At 42.3% G+C, this 20,298-nt stretch overlaps 1 protein-coding gene across 2 annotated transcripts in view; it reads right to left on the reverse strand.

Annotated features, from left to right (window-relative positions):
- GDA (guanine deaminase) overlaps positions 1 to 18,443 on the reverse strand; it is a 50,531-nt gene extending 32,088 nt beyond the window's left edge. The window contains exons 1-4 of one of the 2 annotated variants that reach the window (XM_074994769.1): positions 17,888 to 18,443; positions 7,401 to 7,489; positions 5,053 to 5,224; positions 2,953 to 3,040 (exon numbers count right to left, since the gene is read on the reverse strand). In XM_074994769.1, coding sequence (XP_074850870.1) covers positions 2,953 to 3,040; positions 5,053 to 5,224; positions 7,401 to 7,489; positions 17,888 to 18,010 — 472 coding nt within the window. In that variant the 5' untranslated portion in view covers positions 18,011 to 18,443. The remainder of the gene's footprint in view (positions 1 to 2,952; positions 3,041 to 5,052; positions 5,225 to 7,400; positions 7,490 to 17,887) is intronic. The other variant, XM_074994770.1, reaches the window with a different exon arrangement.
- Between the last annotated feature and the right edge of the window lie 1,855 nt (positions 18,444 to 20,298).

Consider the following 20,298-nt stretch of genomic DNA (forward strand, 5'->3'; position numbering starts at 1 on the left):
TTGTGTGTTTCCAGTCAGTATTTTTCTATTTAGACAGTAATTCAGAACAGGATTTAAGCGTGTACTTAATTCCATCCCTATTCAGCACAGCACTTAATCAGACTAAACACCATGCACCTGCTTAAGTCCCACTGTAGTCAATGGAAGGTGATCATGTGTCTCAATGTAGCATGTGCTTGAGTGTTATGCTTAATGGGGATAGCTTGCTGTCTAATGAATTAGGGTCTTAGATTGTAAACTCTTAGGAGCAGGAGTTGTGTGTTGTAATGCACCGAACACGGTGTTGGTGTTTATCAAGTAATAATGAGATCGAGCAGACCATCTAAGTCATTTTGAACACTTATGTGTCCACAAAGTAGTACCATACAAATTCTGTATTTCATTTAAAATATACTTTCTGTGACGTAAAAGGAAATGAGGAACCTGCATCTTTAAACAAAGCAGTATTTAGTCTTCTCTGGAAAGATCAGCCATGAGAAACATGTCATGTGCCCTCACATCCTGAGGCATTTTCATTTAACTATCATATGAGAGAATTCATAACTGAGTTGGAGTCCGTGTCCCTTTATGATATAGGCCTAAGACCCACGTGCCCTCAAACTTAAGATCCCACACAATAATGAATAATCAGATATGGCTGTGAGCCACTTGAGCATCTCTGTGTTACTCCACTGCCTTTTTTATTTTTTTATTGCTTCTAGAAAATGATATCAGTCCTTTAATCAAGACTAAATAGCAATACATACTGAGAAAGGAAAGTTGAGCATCCATGTGCAAAAGCCATCATACAACTGTCTACAGGTTGGGCTCCCTGGTCCAGCACCCTTGGGAGCTGAGAGGTCCCAAACCAGGGATTTTGCCAAAGCAGGGGAGGTCAGTACTCCCCTCCTGGCCTCCAGCCCCTTGTCTCCACTCCCAGCTGCCAGCACAGGCCATTTTCTGGCTCCTTGGCTTCCTGGTCGGCCACCAACTCAGCCTAGCAGGGGCTCCCAGCTCGCCCCTGTTCCCAGCCACTGGGGCTCTCTGGTCCAGTAACATCTGTGGTCTTGCTGGGCCATGAATATTGCTGGATCAGAAAATTCCAGGTTTCAGATTCAACCTGTACTGATATTTGCATTTGTAATTATGATGAATGCACATAGGAACAGGGCATTTGTGAAAATGATTCTCCAGTTAGAGCTTATCTCAGCAAAGTTAAACATGTAGGCTGTGGCTACACCTGGCCAAAACTTCAAAATGGACATGCTAATGGCCAAATTGAAGAATACTAATGAGGCAGTGAAATGAATATTAGCTTTCGAATGCACGCAAATCAGCTACACAGGGGTCCTTTTTGCAGCTGACAGGAATAAGGGGATTTCAAAATCTGTGGGGTCCTTTTGAAAGGACCCCCATCTAGCCGAGCCGCACACATTTGAAAGCAGCACTTTTGAAGTGCCACAGCTGGCAGCATGCTAAGGAGGCACCGAATATCCATTTCAGCATCTTGTTAGTATTCTTCCATTTGGCCATTAGCATGGTCATTTCGAAGTTTTGACCAAGTGTGGCCACAGCCTCACTGTTTCGCACTTAGAAAATTTTGTTGGTCACATTATTTTGCTCCATTGCAAGGGATCTCTACGAGACAGGAAGTGAGACACATGTAAAATTAACAGGAATGGCCCCTTTCACTCATTCCACACAAGTTCAAATGCTTAATGTTCCTTGGTACTGAAGAAAGAGCCAAGAGACTATTCCACATTTATTGCATATATCTATCAGAACAAATCTACCATATGCTGTCTGGAGGGTTCAGTTCAAATAAATTACTATTCAAATTTGTTTTTAATTGGAATCGAAGCCAAATTTGGTCCTTATGAAAATGGAAGACAAACAACATGACATGTGCAAGTCCTGTAATGTGCACATCTGGATGCAGTAACTGTATGGGCAAGTGCCATACAAGCATCTACCCATGGACATTTCAGTCCTTGGACATTAGAACAAACAGAATCAATTCTACGTTTTGATCTTCACATTCACATAACATTTGCAAGTGAAAACCCGTTTACATTTTGCTTATGTGTGCAAAAACTCCACTTCCCCACGCCTAATTAGAGAGGAGGAGAAAATTCTGGTTCTCCCCTAACCTGCAAAACCTGGGTGAGTGGAGATTGGAGATCATGGCTCCCTCTCTCTCAGGACTGATGATCCCAAGCATTCAAAAATCATGAGTACAGCCTAAAAACCCACCATGAGACTGGCTTTAAAAATGATCAATGAGCTTTAAAACAATGAGACTTAGAGGGAAAAAAGACGCAATGTTTGTTTATTTTCAGGTTTCTTACCCTTAGAGTTCATTCTCTGTAAGTCTTCACCATAAATAGCAGGGTTAGATGCTTACTTTAAAAACTAAAGCTGAGATTCTCACAAAATCATTTGATTCCAGAAATTGAGGATTGAAGAACAATTCCATGTTATCACAAGCTTTGCAATAAAACAATAGAACTGACATAATTGCTTTCCCTGTGGATTGGAGAGATGATCCTGCTGTATCTCCTTCTCTCTAGACTTGAGGGGTGAGAGAAGATCACTGGCCTAAGCCCCAACTCCTATGCCTGGGAACATATTGACTATTTCTCCTGCCATTCAGGCATAGAGTCTTCTGGTACCCACACGCCAAGAGAGCAGGAGCAGCAGAGTCACATAGAGAGGTGAGTGTAGTACTAGCAGATTTGAGAGCTGCTACTGTTTGGGGACATGAGGTAGCAGTGGTGGCATCTGATGGAGCAGAGGATAAACGGGATGGCTGTGTGGTGGGAAAGGGACAGAATAATTGAGTGAGGACAGCTGGTTTTCAGGGAGAGAATAGAGGGGTGGAATCTCAACTGGTGTAAATCAGCATAGCCCCATTGATCAGAGCAAACTATCATTTCAGCTGATCTCACTCTGAAAACTCACTCATGTACTTACCTATAATTTCAGCAAGTAGCAAAGAAGCAGCTGTGTGAATTGTTGCAAAGTAGCATGCGGTAGTCGTGCCATTCTTTAGTGTTCTTCTCTATAAAAAGAATTCAATTTTCAGTTGTATGAAAAAAGTGACACCGCCAAAATGACAGAACATACAATCAGTGGATTTAATTTGCAAGGTGGCTCTAAGGAATTTTGCACTTATGGGACTCTAAAAGAAGCAGGGAAAAAACAAACTAATTTCATTGCAGATTCTTATTAATGTATTAAAAGGGAAAACTTCGGCTGATCTGGGCTGATACATATTGTAAATTGTAATAGTTCCCTTCATCCCACAATGGATCCTTTTGATTCACGTCTTCCCTCAATGGTGAACCGCAAGAATAATCTCAACAGCTGTTTCAGGGACTAGTCCTCTCCTCAAGAAGCTGCTGTGAGGCCTCCACACGAGAGACCAACATGTGATGCTGACAATACACTATCTAATCTCTCATTAAACAAAACCGCTGTCCTGTAGCACTTTACAGACTAACAAAATAATTTATTAGGTGATGGGCTTTCATGGGACAGACCCACTTCTTCAGATCTGTCCCACGAAAGCTCATCACCTAATACATTGTTTTGTTAGTCTGTAAAGTGCTACAGGACCAGTTTTTTGTTTTGTGAAGATACAGACTAACACGGCTCTCTCTCTGTGATTAATCTCCCAAGGTTCGGGTAAAATCAGAGTAACTGTAGCTTGCGGGGCAGCATACCCCCCCAGTGTCTTGCCAGAGACTTGCGCCTCTCCCTCTGGCTGGGAGAGGGGGTTTAGGCTGCACCCACCTCTGGCTGGGCTGGCTGAGCAGTTCTACCCCTCAGCCACCCTTTGGGCTTTCAATTGTGCGAGGAAGGGGAGTCCAGGCAATGCTGCTTGGAGCTAGTTCCTCCCCTTCTGCTGTCTTTTCCAAACGCTGCCCACCTTTTTGTCTATGTTGTTCATTCCCTCTCTCTGAACTACCTCCCTGCTTCTTCCACCTCCTCTCTCACCTCCCCCTTCCTTCTCTGACTGGGATGGTTTTTAAAAGCCCTGCCTGCATGACAGTGATGAGAGCAGCTGGCCATTAATTGCAGTCCCTCCTTGCTGCATTCACCTGGGTGCTTAATAAGTTCTCTCCCTTCTTTCCTGAGCTGGGGCTGCATCCTGAACTGCCCTTCCACCTTCCTACCATGGTCTGCTGGGCCTGACCCTGTTACACTAGGTACAGTCTCTCTGATACAAATGTTGTCTTCTTAGGCTTGCGGTTGTGCATTGACTTGATCTGTGTTGACTTAACTTGGCACAAGAACCTGGAATCTAGGATAGGTGATTTCTACAATAATTGATGTCTATCACATAATTAAACGAGTTCTCACGTAAGCAACTAGGCAAAAAGACACATACGTTAAGCATAAATTCAAGCAAATTATCCACAGACAACCTTAAGTAAGAATTTCCCAACTGTTTCATATTCAAATTTATGGACTTTTAATTAGGGTCTATCTTGATAATATACATGATATAAAGGGCTATCAACATTCTTACATCAGTCCCCATCACAGTGGTATCTCTTTAGCAAACTACCTACTTATGTAAAAATACATTTGCTAATCAAGGTGAGACAACGTCATAGATTAAATGCTGTTTCATTGAGAAATTCATATTGATAAAGTCCACAAAGCTGATACTTTCAAGAAACAGACTTGTGCAGTAAGAAACATTTAAATTCACATTACAGTTTCAGTGGAACTACACTGTAGTTATTTTACTTGTACTTTATTACTAAACCTGAATCAGCTTTGCAAACCACTAAAACCCTAAAAAAGAGAAGCTAAGAATACCTTGGACTTTACTGGGTTTGCCCATCCCTAATTATACTGCTTGACATCAGCACTAGAAAGGGATATTCTTGGGAGACAATCTTGAACAAAGACAATATTCCTAATCTATTTATTTCCCATGCCATTTAAATGGTAGTATTTTATTTGTTTTTGAGTTGTAATGAGAGTTTCAGAAGGCTGACACAGTTTGCTAATGTGTACTTTACCTTATAACAGTAGGTAGAAGATATTTCCTGTACTTACTACAACTCTGGTGTAGACCTCTTCAGCAAAGTCATTATCTTTGTATTTGATTTCTGTTGGGAATGTATATGTGTTTAACCACTCCAACAGAGGTAGGTCCACTCTTGATCCTGCAAACACATACTGAGGTGCGTGGATATGTGTATCAACCATTCCTGGCATGAAGAATTCACTGTTGAAAAACAAACGAACAAACCATTTTAGTGTGTCTGGATTTTTCAATAACTGTTCTTAAAAACTAACGTGTTGTTTTGTACAACATACTTATTTGATAGCTCCCTGACTTTCATCATACAAAGTACAGAGGTCTACTAAGGATGCTCCCACAGAAAGGGGAAGATTGATGCTGTCATGGTTGATCTTCCCAGGTTCAATTTAGAGCACCTACTAGGAACATGCTGTAGGTAGACGCCAGCTATGCAATTCTTGTAGCTGGAGTTGCATAACTTGGGTCGAATTTCCTTTCGAGTGTAGACCAGCCCTAAGAAAGTAAACCCTTTTACTGTATGTAGCATCAGGCACTCTGAGACACCCCTGTCATCACGACTAATGTCCTGAATATTTGACAGCACGTGTACTTAGAGCAAAGCCCAAGACCCAGGCCTGCCTGTGCTGGACTTCCAGCACTGGATGGGCTCAGTACTGCACTCTGCCAGGAATTAAAAGTAAATATGATTTCAAATATTTTAAAAGTAGTAGAAAATAAATAATTGGCCCCACCTGTAGTCTCATAAGATTGCTATTTTCTCTGAAACTAACTTCTAGGGATATAAATATTTCTTCCAGCTCAAGAAAAATGCATTTGGCAATGGAGCTGAGTGAATAATTCATAATAATGTAGTTTCTGAGTTTCACTTTTTTTCTGATTATGAAATAACATTAACGAACTGTGAAAGTCTGATCTATTTCTTCTAAATTATTTGTGCATTTCTTCACGAACTTTCCTCTATGAATAGTTTGTTTATTATTAATTAAGAACATATTATTTTCAAACTTTTGAAATTTTCTCTATGTTGGTTTATTCCATAAGTCACAAGTTACAGTTTCTGCCTCCTGATTTGGTGATGTGTGTAAAAAACCTACATAATATTTTGAATATTATATTATTGAATATTATATTATATTATAATATTATTTTGAATATTATAATTAAATATACAACTCAAAATTCATATTTGCCAAATAGTCAAGCATTGTACTTTCAAATATGCTTGTCTGTTACTATTTTAAAAAGAATAATAACACTTTGAATGTTCTCAGACAGAAACACAAGAATATGATTGAATCAAAATTCATGTTTGAATTTGGATGAATATTAGCTGAATTTTGTTTGCATCTGTTATGTGCTCAACACTGCTCAGTCGTGTGAAATGTACACATGTCATATTTTGAAATGCTTCCCTCAGTCTTATCAGACAGGTAGCTAATGAAAAACAGACCTTGTGCTAATTGGCAGCTGAGCCAGTATTTCACGGTGAAGTGCTAGCTATACTTATGAACTCAACTGTGGATTTTTCAGCCAGTATCCACTGGCACAGCCTGCTGCCAACAAAATGGACAAGGGAATATAAGCATAAACTACTGAAAAAAGAGAATGTTGTCTGCAGATATAAAAAACATAAGTTGTTTGTAAAGCCTAAATATGTCTTTTTTAATCTGTGAGATATGAATCGGCTAGCACAATTCACTCATTACTAAGCTCCCCACTCATAGAATGAAAAAGCACATTCACTGTCCATGCTTAGGTCCCAATCCAAAATACCTAATACATGCAACCCCCCAGAAAAACTAACAGGAGTGTGCATCCTATGGCCAGGTCCCAGATGGCTGGGTAGCCTAGTAGCTAGGTCAGCGAGTAGGCAGGTCAAAATTGGGGGGAAAGGAGGTCACGGCCCCTGTGGTCCTGGCCCAGGGTTCCTGAACCACTCCATTACTACTTCTTAAGTTTGGGGTGTGGCCCCAAAAGTCCACATTTCTCCTTGGTTGGGGTCTCTCAGGGGGTTCCTCGGTTTTCCCAGAGGGATAAAGTGGGGGCTTGTGTGCTCCCATGGCTGCTGAGCAGGAAGACTCTGGTTCCTCCACTGAACCTCCTCCTGTCTCCCTGCAAGTCAGCCCCCAAATGGAGCTAGGCACCTTGCTTTTTTCCTCCCTCCAGGCCTGGCACTGGTTGCAAGTAAAGCAGAGCAGAGTTAGATGGGCCCAGAGGTTTTCTCTCAGACCTGGAATGTCAGCCCTCTTCTCTCCACTCCCTCACACCTCCATATGTGCAAACACTTGCGTAATATTTTAGTCATCCAGGGAACAAATTGAAACCAAAACAACTAAATGAACTCAAAATCAATACATACTTATTACTAAGCTCTCTTATATCAGATGCTTTGAAGCCCCACTTCTTAGCTAGTTGCTCTTGTTGATCTGCCTTCTCCAAAAACACAATCTGAGGAGAAAAACAAAATACTGAAATGGCGATATATGACATTTTCTACAGGTATGCACATATCATATTAACATTACATGATCACTAAATGGTAAGAATTTTATAACATCCGATTTTGTTAAATGCTTACTACTTTACAGCAGAAATGGGCTTGTATTAAAACATCTGTTTCACCTCACTTCCCAGGTCTAACTTGGAAATCAGTACTCATGGTCCACTAAGCAAACGAATCCACCTCATACCTGTAGCTTCTAATGAGGAGTGAATCCAGGCACCATATATAGTCAGGAACAAATCTATCACTGCCATTTGCATAGTTCCAGAATTCACCTTCACACTTCATGACAGAATACAACAATTCTGCTAGCAGTACTAGCAGTACTGGGTTTCTTAGGTTCCAGCTCTAGGGATACACTTTAGTGCCTACACTGTTCAATCAGTATATCAGTGACATTGAGGTCACATTATCCTGTAAATTCATCTATGCAAATGATATGATGCTAGCAACCCAAAGTGTTCTCTCTGAAGGCCACAGAGAGGTTAAGAACAACAACCTCCAGACAGTTGATCCAGATATCAGTGGTTGGCGACCGAGGCCGAACACACTGAAAATATTCATCTCAGCCTTGCACTGGAACAACCAAGAGGCTACAGTACCATCTAAAGTGAACTTTTGAGGTATGCCTTTATTGCATGACCACAGTTCGTGGCACCCTGGAGTTATTCTCAAACGGATGCTGAGCTATTGCCAATGCCTAACAAAACAAGGGTTCACACGATTCAGGAGTTTGCTGACACAGCCCAACATGTGATACATGCACATTTCAAACATCAGTATGTGCCCTTGTTTGTCACCAGTGGAGTGTCGTGCACCAAGTTTGGTGCAGGGGTTCCCACACCATTCTCACATACACTGACATCAATGCCATTCTCATGACTGGTAGCAGCTCTCTCAAATCAATGCCAGTAATCTGTCTCCCAGTTTTGGCAAGCATCATGCCAGCCAATATGTGGTCCAGAAGCATAAAGAGATCGTGGCCGCTTGTGATCGGCCGATACACCACAATCTCAGTTCACTTCCACTCCCGTTTCAGATCCAGGGAGCCTTTTGGGATTCACACATCAAGACTGCAGGCCAACTAAACGAACATCAGGACTCACTGTCTTTATTGTGGGTCACTTGTGATGTCCTAAATATTTGGTTGACGATCCAGTGAGAAGTCCTGGGATACTGCATTCTCTGTAGGAAGGGGTCTGCCCTTCAGTGTGTTCAACCAACTCATAGAAGATACAGATAGTTCCTCTACAAAATGCAAAATCCAAGAACCACCAAATCGAGATGGTGCTGAGGTGCACACCACAGAACAGATCACAAATGCCTCATTCACACTTACAGCAGTATGAGGGGGATCCACCTCGCTACCCCAGAAGCATTAGAATTAGGGATGTTATAGGTTAACTGGTAAGCCTCGCCCTAGAAGATGAAGTTATACTTTTTAAGCAACTTTATACTGGCACAATTACAGCCACATTACGGGGCTGTGCAACTTTACTGCTCTAATTCCTAAGCTGGTATAGTGAAAGTGGTACAAAAACTGTACGTTGATCAGTCCTTAGACAAGATTTAGCAGCAGATGTAACAAATGATAAGATGGAGCAGGCAAAAGAAGGACCAGGACAACAGAACAGAAATAAAACAAAACCAAAAATACCACCCATGATTTTACATGGACCAGTAAGTACCTGGATACTTGGTTATTATGAGCTAGTTGTATTTAATGAAAAAATATAAATAAGGGTCTCCCTGAAGACAATCTAAGAACTGTAAACAACAAAGACTTGAACTGAAAAACCTGATTTTTTTAAATAATGTCTGATTTCTGAATGTTCACTTAACTCCCATGGAACCTTAGGACACTACAATAAAATAAATACTTAGCAATAACTACATTTGACATGTCACATAAAGCAACCCCTCTCCCCATACCTCCCTTTTTTTTTTTTTGGTAAAAAAACATATTTGGTGTGGTCAGGCAGTTCCATCAGTTGAACACCTGCAGGTGGTTTATAATCCAAACATATAGAAACCTGTGATGAACCATAAAGGAAATGTCACAGAGATACTGAAGTAAAAATGGATGGGAATGACTAATGCTAGCTAATGAACAAAACTAGCTGAGAGTAAGTAACAGAAAAATGAACTACCAGATGGCAAGTGCTGGAAACAGACTTGTTGCCATGAAACGGGAGTGGGTATTTTATTCATAGCAAACCATTACTCAAGATGTTTTGACATGATTCAGTTCTGGAACAACAAAAAGCCTTACTGTAAGCAGTCATGCAAAATTCATCCTAGCAGCAATATACAGTCCCTAAAGACAGAAATATTAGGCAATAACACAGGTCTCTGTGAAAGGTTTGTCTAGAACCATGAGTGAAATTAAAGCAGAGTAAGGGTGGCCCCTAGTACTTCCCATGAAAATCAACCTAGGTCAATGAATGTTCATAAATATGGACTGATACTGTTCACCTAAACACAGTTTTATAGATTCTCCCTAAAGCATCACCTACACAGCCAGCAAGCATTTTTGCTCTTGAGTTTTATGTGCCTGTGAGTAACAGCTATAATTAATAATGGTCGGTGGGTCATGTTTTTCATTGCTCTGCATGTTGAGCAGTCATTGACTTCGATGGAAAGTGAAAGCAAAATGTTACCAAATTAGAATGGTAATACATTGCACTCATTTTGCACTGGTGTTAAGTGTTTACATGGGAGTATCAGCGTCTCTGTATCTGACAAAGAACAATCACAGACTTTATGATCAAGAGAATGTTAAATATCTTCCTAACAGTTCAACTAGGTGAATGAACCAAGAAAGCTAAATCAAAATATGTTAATTTCAAAGCAGTTGGATAAAAATCTTTTCCCCCACTCCAACAGATATATGATCTGAAACTACAGGTTGAACAAACTTTAAGCGACCACAGAAAACTTGGCAACACCTATCCAGGTAACTAAAATCATATTGGACAATGGATGTTGCCAGACAAGAGAGTGCCTGACTAAAGGTTTGAGCATTGGCCTGCTAAACACAGGGTTGTGAGTTCAATCCTTGAGGGGCCATTTGGGGCAAATAGATTTAAAAAAAAAAAAAAAAAAAAGGAATTATGCCTGTTCCTGTCAAGAGGGCAGGGGACTGGACTGGATGACCTCCTGAGGTCCCTTCCAGTTCTATGAGATATGCATATATATATATATATTGTGTGCGCGTGTCCCTCCTGGTGAAATAGTGTCAGACAAAATTAACCCCAATATCCGTGTTACTTCTGATTGATACTGAGACAAGATTAGCAAGACTTATGAGCATCTTTTGTCTTTCTGAAGCTATTAACGAGATGGGATGAGTTGATAAAACTATCTGTATAATTTGTAATTGAAATGAAATTCTCCACATCAGTCACTCAGCCATAATTGCTGAGAGCCTAAAGCACTTGGGATGCAACTTTTGCAATGGGGGAAACTAAGACAGCAAATTTCTTTACCAATCTATTTGTGGGTTTGGCTCTTATTTCCTGGGAGTAATAAGGTAACTTCCCACAACCCTGCCTTTTTCATTACCTGATATTTTATATGTAAATACCAGTCAATTAAAAACTCATACAAACTCCCATTTGATTACACTGAAGTACAGTAAGGTCTCGCCATTCGCGTTTGCCACATAGGAGAATTCAATTATTCGTAAGTGGCCTTGCTTCCCCGGGGCTCCGAGGCAGGGAAAGCTGGCGGCTGCTGCGGCTTCCCCAGGGCCCCAAGGCAGGAGCACCAGCAGCCAATGCTGCACCAGGGCAGGGAGCACCAGCACTGCTGCTTCCCAGGGCTCTGAGCCCCCATCCCCACCACACACACATTTGCAAAAATCAATATTTGCAAGGGTTCTGAACCCAGAACCCTCGTGAACATTGAGACCCTACTGTATAGTAGTAACTGGCTCTCAACTGCTGAATAAAAGTGGTAAGTCATTTATACATCTTTTTTCTCCTTAGCAAATAAACCTCTAAATAAGCTGTCTCAATGAGAGATGAATTTAAACACGATTTGTTTCAGAGAATAACTAGTCTGAAGTTTGCAGTCACGTTCCAACTCATTTCAGTATGGTCTTTACCAGTGTTCTCAGCCACCCAGGAGAGATTCAAATGCCACCCAGCTGATTAGCAGAGTGCCCACAGCCAGCATCATGTATTTCTACTGGGGGTACATATCCACAAATCTCTGTGTACATAACAAAATTTATTCCATACACTTATGCAAAAACTAAAGGAAACACTGATTATTGGTATTGTATATATATTGCACCCAAAACTTGACTTGGCACTACACAGATGAAGCTGCATGTCCTGCAAAGATTTGAAATCATGTCAATTAAGATGACTGACAAACACATATGTGAATCTTTGCAAGATCAGAGCCTAATTTTAGCCAGAAAGGGACAAATCAGATAACTTACAGAAAAAGTGGGACAGAGAAAAAGGTCTACAGACATATAATCACATGGTGGTTCAAGCAAACCAAATTCACATCTAAAGGTTTGATTATGTTACTATCAGTTTATGGTGATATTTACAAAATCTATTTTACCTCAACGTGGCTAAATAAGCTTCATCTTGACAGGTCCACTTTGCACCAAATGCAATTATTCCTTCTTCATATGGCTAGACCTTTCTATCTTGGATTTTATATATTATAATGTCCATCCATGATTTGTTTTGGACAATGTATTTCTCTTTCCAGTAGTCCAGATTCCCTTGAATTTAAAGCCTAAACTCTCATTAACTTGGTGGATTTGGGCCTTCTCGCCTGGCTGTAGAAAGCTGGTTAGATTTTTTATAACATTAATGGGGAATATAAATAGGTTAAATTTTAATTTTTTTGCCTTCCTCTGCAGCATGTGTCACTTGCAGGTTTAACTAGTGTAAATGGTGGATTATTTGTAAATTGAAGTCTTTAACCATGATTTGAGGACTTTGGTAGCTCAGCCGGGATTAGGAATGTATTACAGGAGTGAGGATCTGGGCTGCAATGTGCAGGAGGTTAGACTAGATCAGTGGTTTTCAACCAGTTTGTGCCACAACACACTGGTGTGCATGAGAACTAAGTGCGCCATGTAATTTTGTCCATTTCCCCTCACAGACATGCTTTACAGGGCCATCATTGAGGGAAATGGATGGCTCCGCACAGCTGGGAATCAAGCAGTAAGGTTGCTGTGGCAAGAGGGGAGGAAGGGAGGGCCTGACCTGTTGGAGCTGGGACACAGTTTAAATGCTGCATCCCCATTCCAACAGGCTGGTGGGGAGAGGCAATTTATGAGCAACCAATTCAGCTGAGAAAAGGGAGCATGCTGTGGAATTTTCTTCTCACAGAAGTGTGCCATGTTACAGAAAAATGTTGGGAACCACTGGAGTACATGATTATGACTTTAAAGTCTCTGAGGACATGGAGATAGAGAAATTAGAACTGTTAAAAAGTCTTGCAAAACCTCTGTATAATATGGACTGAGCAGAAAATATGATGGTGTGCTAAGAAATAAGTGGATTTTTGGCACTTGTTTTAGATGACTTGTATAACTATTATAAAAGAGTATCAGAGGGGTAGCCGTGTTAGTCTGGATCTGTAGAGCAACGAAGGGTCCTGTGGCACCTTATAGACTAACAGAAAAGTTTAGAGCATGAGCTTTCGTGAGTTAACTCACTTCTTCAGATGCTGACCAGCATCTGAAGAAGTGAGTTAACTCACGAAAGCTCATGCTCTAAACTTTTCTGTTAGTCTATAAGGTGCCACAGGACCCTTCGTTGTATTATAAAAGAATTATCTTAAATTCATGCCAATAAAGTCATCCTAAAAGCCCACGCTATCATGTAATTGCAACATACATTTGAAAATGGTACTGAACATGCAGCATTACATTCTATTAAATTGTTCACTGCCCACTTACATACTGCATATCTGTGCATCGTTTGTTAAAGGAGCAAGTGGCTAGATAAGCATATGCTGGCTTAATGAACTGACAAGCTGTTATGGTCAAGGCAGCAGAGTTGGTACATTATACAAAACCAAGAACAGAAAGAGGCACTCACAAGATCCTCTTGTGAAGGCAGAAATGTCTGCGAACTCCGCAATCAAATTGTGGTCCACTTTTATTATATTTATTTTAATATAAACCACATAAGTTTACTTGCAAAAGAATAAGTAGTACAAATTAAGATTGTCGGTCCAAATATTCAAAGCTGAAGAAATTACAAAATTAAGGTTGTGCCAGCTGTTGCTATGTCAGCTATACGGATAGTTTTAGCTATAAACCATAATATATTACTTTTACTAGGAACAACTTCAGAAATACACCGGATGTGTAATACAAATGAATTAACGATGCTGGAGTGACTTTAGCAGTGGAGTTTCCTGTGGAGTGGAGTGCTTTTTGTGCGCCTGATCTTGCAGCTTTGGGGCTTAGTTATGGCTCTTAGAAGTGTACAGGGATGGAATGAGTTGTAGTGTCTGCATGGCAGCAGCTGAAAGCTTTCATTATGCTTGCACAGTTCAGAGACAGGCATAATACCTCCAGGGAAAAAGTGTTTTCAGCAATGATATGGCTGAAAAAGATGTAGTGTCTCCTCCCCTACCATAGCTTCTGGGAACTGGCTGGGTAGAGAAAGATAAGGACCCTGGCTATGACCCAAACCATCCAGCCTTCACTACTCTGAGTGTACAACGTCACTGGAAAAGCTAGTTGAGGCCCGCCCCCGTGATTCAATGGGGATGCAAATTAGCACCCTGGAGGGTTGTAGTGCTTATGGAGGCTGAGAGACTGGAAGGTTGTACTGCTTACTGACACCGTAAAAGGGACAAAGGCATTTAAGCTGCTGCCTGTTATATGTGTAGGTTTCAGCAGGGGACTTGCAGACATTACCTTGCCTTCAACACAAAAGGCACTTTGTGGGCTTGATTTGCCTCTCACACCAGAGGAAATCAGTTTTTTACAGGTCTTCAATTTTTACCAAAATCCTCAGGGTTCTGTCTGTTGGTGCCTGGAGCATCCTGGGAAAGTTTAGAATTGATTAGCTATGCAGGCTAAAGCCTATGTGATTACTTAGCTGCCAGCAGAATAGTGTGTTGCAGAGGGTGGGAGGGACAGGAAATCACTTTCTATCCCTAACCAGAATGCCCTGTTCTCTTACAGCACCACCCAGCTGAAGATTTCAAAGAGCTTTATAGGCCTTAGGAAATCTCCTTCCCACTTTGCCCAGCCCAACTGGATATAAAGGAAAATAAGATTTATTACAATCAGTTCATGCTGCCTTGATCCCCTCCTTCTCCTTCCCTCTACCCTGGATCTTCCCACCTTCCAGGCATGCAATCTCCATCAGGCCTACACCCAAGCTGCCATTGAATAAATACTCTGTTCTCCATCCCTGGCTCACCCACTAACCAAACTCAACTCCCTCCTTAAGTCATCTGTCCTCCTGACTCCTGCAACCGCCTTCTCTCTGGCCTGGCTAAGATGTGCTCCCACTTGGCTCAGCGTGCTGCTGCTAAAACCACCTTTCTCTTCTTCTGTTCTGTTCATAGCAGTCATTTCTTCAGATCCTCAATGTCATCCTTCCATGTCCCTGTAAGGCCCTATCCAGCTCCACTGCCGCTACTTACTCTCCTGCGTCCACCTTGCCTGGCTGATGCTCCCTCTTACCATCCCTTCGTAACCTTCTTCCCATCACCTTCCTACTGTCTTCCATGGATCCGCTTCTCCATGAGATGTTCTCATCTTCCTAAGGGTCAGATGACCTCCAGATCCTTTGCACCCCTTCCCAGGGCTCACTCCTCCCTGCCACGACCTCTGCGAGATTCCTGCACACAAGCCTGATTGTGATCAGTGCATCTGAATTGTTCCATTTTACAGACTTACTTTTCAATTCTTCAACAAAAGTACTAAAATATTTTCTAAATGTATAGAATACATTTGGATGATAAAACTAATCAGGTTTCTAATCTTGATGTTTTTACACAAACAATGTCCAACTGATTCTAATGTGAGCTCTACATGAATTAAAACTAGGAAATCTGAAATTATGTGTAGTGGAAAACAGTGATTCAGCAAACTGTAACAGTAAAAGTTCAAAGTCTTGAACTCACTAATTCCAACATATATTAAGCAAACTCTTTTACCACTCAACTGCATTGTCTTTGGTTAGCAGCAACACAGATGTACAGAAATGTAAGTTTTTAGCCAGAGCACTTTTAAGTTAATAAGCGTCTTTCCATTGATTTCAGAGCGGTTTTACATGCCTGAATGAGCCACAGGAAGGCTCCCACAGTCGCATCAGAAAGAGGAAGTCAGGTTCTAATGCTGCAATCAAATCTGCATTTGATGAAAACCCAGAAAGATCAAAGGGCAAAATTCAAGCAATAGTGAGATTAAGAATGGAGGGAGGGAGAAGGGCAGAGTGTGTTTTAAGGGCTCTAGTGTTCGAAGTCTGCTAGTCATGGCTGTCAAATTTCATGCAAGCCAGACAGAATTTGCTGTATTCCTTCTGATAACAAAGAGAGGACTTAGTGATGAAAATGATCTTTCTACAATTTATTTACACACAAAGCTCCATTGAAGTCTGTGGAGCTCTACAAGGTACAAGGATCTACACATGCACAGCTCATTGTAAGATTAAGGCCCATATTTAGTATTGTTAAGCCAATGACAGCTTCCTCATCATCTCTGATCTTGCACCATCAGTAAAAGTAATGATCTTTTTTAAAATTGGCTCACATCTCTGAATCAGTAGTCCAACTGTCACATTAATATTTATAGAGTACTTTTTATTTCCAAAGCTTATCAGTCAGCTAAGCATCAAAATTAATTTTCAAAACTAATCAGTCAGTTATTACTCCGTGGAGTAATATGTACATATGTATATTTTGTATGCATCGTTGTACATATATTTTTGCTTCTGACAAGAAAACATATATGGAGACTATTAATCACTATATTAAGAATAATGGGCTATTATTTCAGAATATGTCATTTAAAATTATTTGAAGTCCTGTGGCACCTTATAGACTAACAGATTTTTTGAAGCATAAGCTTTTGTGGGCAAAGACCCACTTAGTCAGATGCACCTGTAAGATCCCACAGGACTCCTCATTGTTTTGAGGGTACAGACTAACACAGCTGCCCCTCTGATACTTAAAATTATTACTACATTTTGTTTTTACTGAGAATGGAAAATCCAACTTAAAAACTGGAGGAAACATGAATGGTTCTGATTAACTTCTGTTTTGAAAACAGCAAAAATAAAATTCTGTCTACCTCACATGCACCTTTCTTCTGAATGATGTTAAGTGGTTTACCTGGTCTGTGATGCTCTTTGAATTACCAGTTACATCTTAGGAATTCCTACCTACCATAAAATACTCACTTCTATTGCTGCCCCCTCTTTACCTTGTTTCTCTAAATATTTTCCATCTTTATGCAAATCTTTAGGACAGGAGTCTTTTCCGCCTTATCCTTTGCAAAAAATGAACTCAAGAAATGAAATGACAAGTTCAAGCCACAAGTGGGAGCACCTCAGTACTTTGGTGAGACATCTGCATGGGTGGAAAACAATAATGCCACAACATTTCAAATCTTAAGAGAGGTGATTTATCAAAGACTCATCCACATTATCTATCTTGGCTGTTTGACAGCTCTTCAATCCACTCTGCTTCATGCCCTGGACTAAAAACCTCATAACACCACACACTCATTCAAAAGCAAAGAATCCATGTGCCCACATTCTCCATACACCAAGTAACCTGACTTGCAGCAGGCATGTACATAACCCCATTCCACCACATATATGCTATGCTACAGAAAAACCTCCTCACATCCATAGGGCACATCATGCAAATCCCCAACTCTATAGCCACCCCACAACATGGTAATCTCTGTTATACACACCCCCTACAGAGGCACCCCAGTATTATAGGCCTCCTCTCCCATACTCCTCCCTATTACCTAACTCCCCCCCCACTCCTGCACTTCATACCTTACTCCATCCATCTTAATCCCCTGCACCCCCACAGAACGCAGAGATCGCCCCGCACCCCAACAAAACGCAAAAACCGCCTCGCCCAGCACCCCAATAGAACGCGGAGACTTTGCCCCGCACCCCAATAGAATGCAGAGACCGCCTCGTCCCTACCCCCACAGAACGCAGAGCCTTTGCCCCGCACCCCAACAGAACGCAGAAACCGCCTCGCCCCGCATCCAGATCTTTGCGCTCCCCCCTCCCACACGTGGCCCCGGCATTGTGACCCCGGCCCCCGCGCGCCGCCCCACCCTTCACACCCCCGCCCACCCCGCGCCTCGCACTCACTCTCCCGTCGTCGCCCACGCCCAGCAGGTGGCCGTGCAGCACATCCATGGGCGAGGAGCGGGTGGCGTGCACGAAGGTCCCTTTGAAGAGGTGAGCGAGGGGCGGCTTCTGCGGGGAGCCCATGGCGGTGTCTGGAGGGCGGCGGCTGGCTGAGACGGGGCTCGGGCGGTAGCCGGACGCTGCGCTCGCTCTGCCTCCTGCACTCCGGGGGCGGGGGTAGGCGGCTGCTGCTGCTGCCGCCTTTCTGCCCTGTGCCAGCTGCAGCTCGCAGTTCACCTAGCGCTGTCTCTCCGCCCCTAATGACTTTCTCTTTGGGGAGTGGTTACTGGCGCTGGAGAGCTGCCCTTCTCCTCCTCCCGCCGCGGCCGCCCCAGCCCGTAGCGCTACAGGTTTCCTTGTTCCTGCCCGCACATAACAGACTCCGCTTACTTGGCCAGCGCCTAGGCTGGGAGCAGCATGTCCAGAGGTGGAGGGCAGCGGGAGCTGGCCGCAAGCCCCCCTCGGGCGGCGAGCCCCAAACGCCCGGCTGTGCCGCTAGGGTGTCAGCCCTCGGCGCTCAGGGACAAGCACTGGTGCAAATAGCATTGGTTACGTGTATTAAAACAAAAACAGCCAATAAAGGAAGGGGAGGGGACAGATCTGGACCGACTCCTGATACAAGTTAGGCTGCAGATCAGACGGGACTGCTCTGTCCTAGGGTGACCGCCCGTAATTAAACTCAGGACACTTTGGAGGGGGAGAGCACAGTTGCCTCTATAAAACGCAGCCCCTAATATCGGGACTATCCCAATCGTATCTGGATATCTGGTCCCCCTAATCTTATCCCAACTTGTTGGGCTACCAATCTCTCCCTCTCCCCTCCTAGAGACAGATTGCTTTCATTCCAAAGTACCCACAAAAGGTGATTTTTTCATAATTTAAAAAAGAGGAGCTGATCCCAACTTTTGGAAGCCCCATGATTCCCTCTTTTTGCCATCTAGATCCTCGGCAGTGGCCAAGATACCTTCAAGGGAGCATATAGGTCGGGTGAGGTGAAAGGATGAAGATGTACCATGGAGGGCCATGTAAGAGTTCCTGTAGAACAGAATCTGAACCTGTATCAGTGCAGCTTTTGTTTTTATCAGCAGGAAAAGTCAGCTAACAAGATTCTGCAAAAATGAAACCAAAGCACTTCCGCATCGGCACTTTCTAAAGTGCGCATGTGCAGTGATGACTTGACATTGTCCAATAAGAGAGGAAATTCGTGGCTGTTTTAATTGTGATAAGTCTTGTGTATTTCCTCCTTTCTCCTGTCAGTGTATGAAAGATTATTTTTTGCTAAACAGAAGAAGACTACATCATTGTATTTTATCACAGTCCACAATAATGAACACTGTTGTTCACAAACTACAAGATAATAGCAAGTTGTTATCTTGGTTACATACTGTTTTTTTGTCCTGAATAAACTGTTTTGATTTAAAAACGAGAAGTTGCAAGGTTTCAGAAAGATACCTGTATAATGTGGGAACATAGTAATTGGACTGGGACCTGGCATGTAACCAGTTATGAAAAAGTTCTTGTATCATCTGTGTTTATTAGATCCCAGAAGGTAAAGTTGTGGCCTTAGCCTACATGAGCCCTAACCAGTAAGAGGGAAATTGACCATTTCAGTAAAGACCCAGTTTTAACAGGGGCTGTGGTCCTTACACTACATTTGCTGACTAGCAGCTATATTGTACTCTATTCAAATTCGTACCCGGTACTGGAAGGCATTTTTGTATCCTCGGTGAGCTGATAAGGTTGTTCCCTAGTTCCTGTGCCGAACATGAGTTTGCATCTCATTGTTCAGGATCCAGGACACAGATGCCAACAGGCAGTCTGAACTGTTAGAAAAAGGCAGTTGAATCTAGACTAGTGATGGGCAACCTAGGCTAGAGAGTGGGCCGCATGAGTGGCCCTCCATCTCAGTGAGCTGCAAGATTGTTGTAACCAAGATGGTTTTCCAGGATAGTGTAGTTTTGCTAACACTAGTTGTGTACCTAGAATTTGTAAGGTGTGCTGACTGAACCATAGTAGCACTTTGATTGGGTGCAGAAGGAGCACATGGCTCTCACAGTCAGTGTTGTGTGCAATCAGCATGCACCTCTCTTCTGGTGCCGTTGCTTTACATGTGTGTCATGTTAGCAATATTGGTAGAAAGAAAAATAAAACTAAGCAGACAGAAAACAGCAGAATCTAGCAACCCTGTGCATGGGCAATGGTAAGTAAAATGTCTTGTGGGCCACACGTGGAACCCCGATGGGCCACATGCAACCCTCAGGCCACAGGTTGTCCACCACTGGTCTTGACCAAATAGAGAGGCGCTCTGGGAAGAGAACAGATGAGGGAGCACTTTATAGAAATGAAAAATAAAAAGCATTATGATGAGATGG

The sequence above is a fragment of the Carettochelys insculpta genome, chromosome 5 (genome assembly GCF_033958435.1).
Source record: "Carettochelys insculpta isolate YL-2023 chromosome 5, ASM3395843v1, whole genome shotgun sequence".
Lineage (NCBI taxonomy): Eukaryota > Metazoa > Chordata > Testudines > Carettochelyidae > Carettochelys > Carettochelys insculpta.